Source organism: Macadamia integrifolia, chromosome 8 (assembly GCF_013358625.1).
Source record: "Macadamia integrifolia cultivar HAES 741 chromosome 8, SCU_Mint_v3, whole genome shotgun sequence".
In the NCBI taxonomy this organism is placed as follows: Eukaryota; Viridiplantae; Streptophyta; class Magnoliopsida; order Proteales; family Proteaceae; genus Macadamia; species Macadamia integrifolia.
Genome location: NC_056564.1, coordinates 11,571,739 through 11,578,877, shown reverse-complemented (window position 1 = coordinate 11,578,877; position 7,139 = coordinate 11,571,739). Strand labels below are relative to the sequence as shown.

General features: G+C 35.5%; 1 protein-coding gene across 1 annotated transcript; it reads right to left on the bottom strand.

Moving 5' to 3' along the window:
- Positions 1-2,450: 2,450 nt before the first annotated feature.
- LOC122085905 (transcription factor MYB90-like) lies at positions 2,451-6,848 on the bottom strand. Its single transcript, XM_042654515.1, has 3 exons — positions 6,494-6,848; positions 6,200-6,329; positions 2,451-3,106 (listed from the first exon to the last, which is right to left on the bottom strand). Exons 1-3 carry the CDS (start codon positions 6,609-6,611, stop codon positions 2,677-2,679), a joined length of 678 nt encoding a protein of 225 aa, XP_042510449.1. The 5' UTR covers positions 6,612-6,848; the 3' UTR covers positions 2,451-2,676.
- Positions 6,849-7,139: the final 291 nt, after the last annotated feature.

The window sequence follows — 7,139 nt, the reverse complement described above, 5'->3', positions numbered from 1 at the left end:
TACAAAGACCTATTGTTCTCGAAATCAATTGAAATTGCATTCCGATGCCACTCATTCATCACTAATGAAAAGCAAAGGAGGAAATATAATCGACATTTATAATTATATTGCAATTGCAAGTTTGCAACAACATACCTCCAAGTATAAGATACTCAAAAGTTTGACAAATTTTCTCCTTTTTCTTTTCTAGAAAATAAACAAAAATTATGATCCTGGTTAGAAGTTACTGGTAGAAATCACATCAACAGAAATTAGATCAAATACAAGTAGATCTAGATAAATAGAAAACCAATGAAGTAATAATAAAGGTTAAAGAGAGAAATCCTCATTGTAGATAATTCGAGCAATAAACACCACAAACTAGTTCTTCTTGTTGTGTCAAATTCTGAGCTTTCAAACAAGAGCTTCCAGAATTTCACCTCACAATTGATAAAATCCCTATGTTTGTAGGCCTCTCTTACACTTATAATATCTCTATTTTATCTGTTCCTTTGAATGGAAGCCCAAACCAATCAAACCCTTTGAAGTGATGAATGAATAACTTGTATAAAGAAATGTTAATACAAAAAAGAGGGGTGGGGAACAGAGTCCATGGAAGTTTCAGAGGAAGCAATAAGATTCAATGGGAAGGCAGAATACCTAATTAGATCTCATAAAACCAAGAAATGCAGAATAAAAAACCAGACCTAGGTGAGTGAAACTGTGTAGTAGAACGATTTCCCTGGGTGGGTGAGTAGAACCGAACCTAATCAGGAACCAGGCGGATTTGATCTCTTTCCTGCAAGATTTCACAAAGTTAAGGAAAAAATAAAATGGCATTCATGGACAACTGAGGAAGGAGAAGACCTAATAGAGTAAAGGAGAAGAAGAAGACGATCGGGAACCAGGTTGGGGTCGTCATTTTACGCAGATTTTTCAGAAAAAAGGGCAAACAGAGGAGAAGGAAGAGAAAAGAAGAGAGATGAAGAGAGAAGAAGAAGAGAGAAGAATAGGAGTTACCTACAGAAACTCCAGCTGCTCTAGCCGGTCACGTGTCTGTCTTTTCTAATAGCTATCGGTAACGATAGTTCCAAATTTAGGGATTTTGAAACGAAACCGTATTGACGGAACTCCTTTTTGAAGTTCCGACTTTTGGGCCCTTTTTTTTTTCTCAATTTTTGTTTTATAAAAATTGAAACACAGGGATGGCATACCATACAGTTTTTTGCGTTTTTCTTTTCCAATAAAACGAAAAAATGATAGAAACGTTTTTTAAGAACGATACTAAACAGGCTCTTAGTAGTTGCACCAACATTCTTCTTAAACTCCTCTTTATGTATGTAGCGAACTGCTTCTTGTCAAAAGAAGGTTCCTAGAGATGCAAAATGTCAACAATATGGACAACCTCGACGGCATGCAGATCAACCTCTTCTTTAACAAATAAGTGGTCAATTATGAAAGTCTATGGACTTCTCATAGCCGTTGCTGCCATTTGTTTTCAGATTTTCTAGGGTTTCACTTGTACCATTGATGGCTGTAGGAATACAAGATTTCAAAGACACACTCCAAGCTACCTTATCTTTCTCAAGCATTACAGTACTATCTTTCGATCTATTGTATTGGCACAACTATATTTACCAAAAAAAAAAAAAAATTACTGTCTTTTTTTTTTTTTAATCAATGAACCTTGAACCTGTCTGGTGTTATAGTTCAGCATTAATGGTAAACCTTGATTACACGTAGTCACACCTAACCCGTGTAATTGATCAATCATCGGAAGGCTCCAACCAAAGACATGTTAATAGACACCTTTGGACTAGTGGAGCTACACCCGAGATGTACACTATTAACAGCTGTAGGGTTGGCAAACACTGACTTGATACACCATTCTGATATCATATATGGAATTGGCTGTTTGAATTGGGGCTTACCAGAACTAAGTAATTTCTAGTTTCATGCTCTGGCCAGTTAAAAACCAAATTATGGAGGTCTGAAATACCTATGAATCTAGGGTGATTATTATCCATTATTTATTAAAATTTCAAAATACCCTCTACTGTCCCTTGATACCCAATGGTTAAAGAATTCTCATTCACTGTAGCTTGAGAAAAACTCGGTCCAATGTGAAAATAATAGAAAAAATCAATTACTAATGCTTTCTTTGATATGATTTCTATTTATATTTATTAACTATTTTTTAGAAATTATTTGTGATAATAAATTATGGACCACAAATAATATTCGTTTGGTTACTATTTATAAAATATATTATATAATGAGAAAAAGGATTTCAGTGTTCACCTTCAGCTTTGAGTTTCAAGCGAGAGAGATGATATGACTTGTGGTTTTTTATTGGAAAAGAATAAAACATACTGAAGTTATGTAAGAGAACATTTTCGTATGTGAACCTTATCCATTCTCATGTTAAGGACCCAAGAATTATGTACATTAAGAGATAAGAAACAATGTCATTTGAGACATGTAAAGAAGACTGGTGTTAATATCAATTCTGCAATCTCTGCCATTGTACAAGGTCAAATAAGAGAGAAAATATCAATGTGAACCCCATTATTTATTTTGTGAAAAGGGTATATAGAAACCTATACAAGGGCAGCGTAACAATCTTTTTTCCATAAAGAAAATACGTACATAGGATTCCATCCTCACTAAGAGTACGATGCTAAAGCTTAGTGGCCACTACTGATCACCAAACACACCCCACAATTCCATGTCCATGTCCAAATCCAAGTCTAAGTCTTGAAGCAATTCATCAACCCCTACAACTAAGTCATCCTCTCCCACAACCATTTCTTTTTTCTCAACTGCCAAGTTTGTTGAATTCGTCTCCTTCTCTTCCCTTTCTAATAGCAAACTCTTCCAGAAGGAAGGTTTTGCTTCCTCCTCCTCCTCTTCTCTCTGGGGTTGTTGATCATGACCGGAAGAAGACTCAGATGTCCCCCTCAACCACCTGGAATTCATGGAGGGGTTGCTGGATTCATGGAGCTTGTTTGTACACCTTGATGTTAGAGTGTGCTCTGACCTAAGCTTCTTGCTCAAGTGAGAGTTCCAGTAGTTCTTAACATCATTAGCTGTTCTTCCTGGAATTCTTCCTGCTATCAGAGTCCACCTAAGCACACACAAACACAAACACATACTAATACAGTGACATTTAGGCATTTTACATTAATACAAGGCTTTGCATTACTTACTCCACACTTGATGTAAGTGGCTAGATGTGTTAATATTTTCAAAGAATATGCTTTGAGATCATTAACTTATTGACTGATTTTGGGCTAAGGTACAATTCATGGGTTGGGCTGTCAAGATCTAGTTAAAATTAACCAAAAGAAAATAATTTGTTAAAAATTCTACTGTACCCCATTATTTAATGACTCTGGACCCCAAAATGATTGAAAAATTTTTCATTTTCTTTTTGACAGATTGGAAAGATTATTAAAAAAAATACTGTTAAAATGACCAGATGCCTGCATCCAATCTATATATAATAGAGAGAGAGAGAGAGAGAGAGCATGTGATGTGCATGGGGCCATGGGCAAAGGAAGGAAGATAGTGCATCTGAATGATTCCATTCACAAGGGAAAATTACAAAGGTTGTCATATGTCCAAACTTCAGATTGTGGAAAGAAAGAGGAACAGTGACAAATGCTGTTCCTTATTATTGTACTCTCAGAAAACCCCTTCCATTTGTTTTTATTATTGTTTGGTTTTCTTTTCTGCATCCCAAAGCCACTTTCTTTGAAGTGTCACTTCAGATGATTTGCAAAAATGAATTTGATGAGTACCAAGTCCATGGCAACCTTTTATGTTTGGATTTGAATGATCACAGGAAAACTGCAAAATGGAAACGAAAAACAGTGCAAAAAGGAAATGAACTTTGAAGATTCTAACAGAGATGATATTGACAGAGTTTGGATTCCACAACTAAGGGATTTTGTCAATAATACATATGTGAAAAGAGGGAAAGCTATTAATTTAAAAAAAAAAAAAAAAAAAAAATCAATTCAACAGTTTAAGTTGACAAATGATCAATAATAGATGAGCAAATTTGCTTTTTCATATATAGTTATTTTCTTCAAATTTTAAGTGAAATTTCGATTTATTTTCTTTTGCACAAGTTTTTCATGGGTTAGAGAGTTTTTTCTTTATCTCCCGAGAAGAGAATCCAACCATTAATTAGGATGTGATAATGATCTCTCACATGAATGTCTCAAAATGCTTTTGACACTATTTTTAAAGTCTCATTCAAGCATTAGATCCCACGAGTGAAGAAATTCTCTCTTTATCATGCGTGAAGAACTCAATCCTCTTAGATATAGGCCAGGCTTCCAAATAGAAAAAGAGAGATGCCAATGCTGGTAAAGAATTCAGGTGATAATATGCAGAAATAAAGAGGAAAAACAAATAGAGTGGTCAATATCATTATTTTATTGAAATGATCCGTTGACTCGTATGAAGAAGGAAAGAAAACATACATATGGGAGTGTTGTCAGTTGTCATGAGACAGAAATTCATAAATTTTGATTTCAAAAGTTAGTTGGGAAATTACTTTTCTTCACACCATAGGCCCCACTTGGTAGGAATTTGTTTTAGGTTCAACCATTTGGATGGAATTATAATGAAGTAAAATTTTCACCTAAAATGTTAACCAAAGTCATTAGTCAAAGAATTTTTTTTTGTTTATTGACCAACCCCTCTGTTCTCCACTTTGTGCAGCTGAGAAAAATCCTCATGGGGATAAGCGAAACCCAATGACAAGTCATTGACAAAGTCAGAGGTGAAATTTGAAAATAGATGGAAGGAACTTAAACTTTTCAATGGAGTATTTAATTAACGAAAGCAGGTTTCAAAGTGAGTGGCATGAAGAAATGCAATAATGAGGTGTGACAAAATAGCACGATCTTTTATAATATTAGGGCATACGGTGTAGTCATTTAATGTGAAACGTATCTTATTCCAACGGTTCTTACGGGATTGAAATAAATTCCCTTCGATTGATCTATTCTATTTAACTTATTTTGGCCTGATAGGTTATTTACCCCCTGACTCGCTCTCTTAACTACTTTCTTCTTCCCATCATTCTCCCAACATATTCTTTTCTATGCTCCATCTCCCTTCTCCCTTCCTCGAGCTCCCTTGCCCTCTAGAAGGTCAAGTCTTCTTTGAACTTTCGACCATTACAAATTTTAATCAGTTGGTTAATTAATATGAAACTTAAATCTTCCCTCCTCGTTCCTAAACCAAAAAGGGAAATCATGTTTATTTGAAGTAAAAACATAAAAAACCAAAAAAGCAAACAAACAAAAAACAATATGTTCTTATTTTTTTGGCTTCACCTTTTTGTTATTTCACTTCAAAAGGAAAATTGCGATTTTATCTCTGATTTTCTATTCATGACCCTTAAAAAAAAATAGTCATCTTCAAAAATTTTAAAGGATAATAATATAAGGAGGGTCTTTGTTCGCTTTGAAAATCCTACATGTTTATAGAGCTAGAATTTCTCTTACCAAAAGTTAAAACAGAAAATTATGGAGAAGATCGAAAAGGAAGGATGTAGGCTTCATTCGTGAAGAACAACACTCAGACTAGTTGGCGAACAGTCCTTTTTTTTTGGCTAATTTTTTTAATTACCAGATGGTTTAGGCCTTAGCCTAGATAACATTGACGAACAAAGTCCATTAAGTAAGAAGAATGGTAAAATCATGTTCACAAAATTAACCAAGATAAAAATATAGTTAAAAAAAAGCTGGATATGCAAGCAGTATACTCAAATCTGTGTCTATCTCTCTCCTCCTCCCTTTGAAGAAGCGTATCCCTCCTATCTCAACCCTCCCATTAATTGACTCGCTAGCTCCAAGAAAACCGGGCAACCCTACATCTCCTATTAATATTATAAGATATAAAAAACATGCCAAGATGCATATCAAATTTACAAGTTTCAAAATTTTCTTACTTTCCAAAGCAGTATAAAAAGAAAAGGCTAAAAAGTCAGATTTTCAGTTTTTTTATTTGTGGTGGTCTTTGAAATTAGGACAAAGTTTCCAAGGATTGTAGATTCCTCCATTACTCCTCCATAGCTACCCAGCTCTGAACAGTTCAGTCTTCCCAACTACTTGTAATACTGCAAATTATTAAAATTTGAAACATAAAGAGAGAGAGAGAGAGAGAGAGAGAGAGAGAGAGAGAGAGAGAGAGAACTTGCCGGTTGCCCAACAGCCTATGGAGCCTGATGATGAGGTCAACTTCATCAAGTGCAAAGTCACCTCGCTTGATGTTTGGTCGGAGATAGTTCAACCATCTGAGCCTGCAACTCTTGCGACATCGATTCAGACCTGCAAATAATACCAAACCCACATGACAAATACTTTCATATCAATTTATATATATCAACAAGAAAGATAGAATCAAAGAAAAGATGAATCAAAATATTAAATGTAGGAGAGGAGAGAAGAGAGGAGAGTGCAATTTTAACTTGAAATTAAGAGTAAATTCTTGCCTGCCCTTGATGGGATATGCCTCCAGTTCCCTTCTCCATACATCTCTACACATCTTCTCAGTAACTTATCTTCTTCTTCACTCCATGATCCCTTTCTAAAAATACTTACACGACCCATCTCATCTCTCTCTCTCTCTCTCTCTCCCCCTCTCTACACACACTCTCACTTACACTTGAAGCTCATGATCTCTTTCCCTCTCTATATATCTCCCCATTTAGTCCACCCACGTGACTAAGTCAGCAAATGAGAAAATTTTCCATTGCTTCACACTTTTTTCTGGTGCAAAGATTGTGATCTATTGTTTCACAAATTATGTTGATGGTTCAAATGAATAATATCTTTCGATCTACCAGTCCAAGCCGCCCCCCTCACCCCCTCCCTTTTTTTTTTCCTTTACTCCCCTCACATGCATATGTAATTCTTTTTTACTTTGAATCTCTCTCTCTCTCTCTCTCTCTCTCTCATGTTTGATCATGATGGGTATCTAATAAATTAATTAATTTCCTTGATTCACGGATCTTATTTAAATAAAAGAAAATGATGAAAATAGAAGAAGGAAGAAGGGGGAAGGGGGAAGGGGAAGTGGAAGGGGGAAGGGGGAAGGGAAGGGGGGGGGGAAGGAAGATGCAGGGCCCGTTTGATAAC

Excerpts from the sequence above, each read along its gene's own strand:
- LOC122085905 (XM_042654515.1), bottom strand. The coding sequence starts at position 6,611 with ATGGGTCGTGTAAGTATTTTTAGAAAGGGATCATGGAGTGAAGAAGAA. Across the intron at positions 6,330-6,493 it reads GCATATCCCATCAAGGGCAG|GTCTGAATCGATGTCGCAAG; the intron begins GCAAGAATTTAC and ends TATTATTTGCAG. Across the intron at positions 3,107-6,199 it reads CATAGGCTGTTGGGCAACCG|GTGGACTCTGATAGCAGGAA; the intron begins GCAAGTTCTCTC and ends GTGTGTGCTTAG.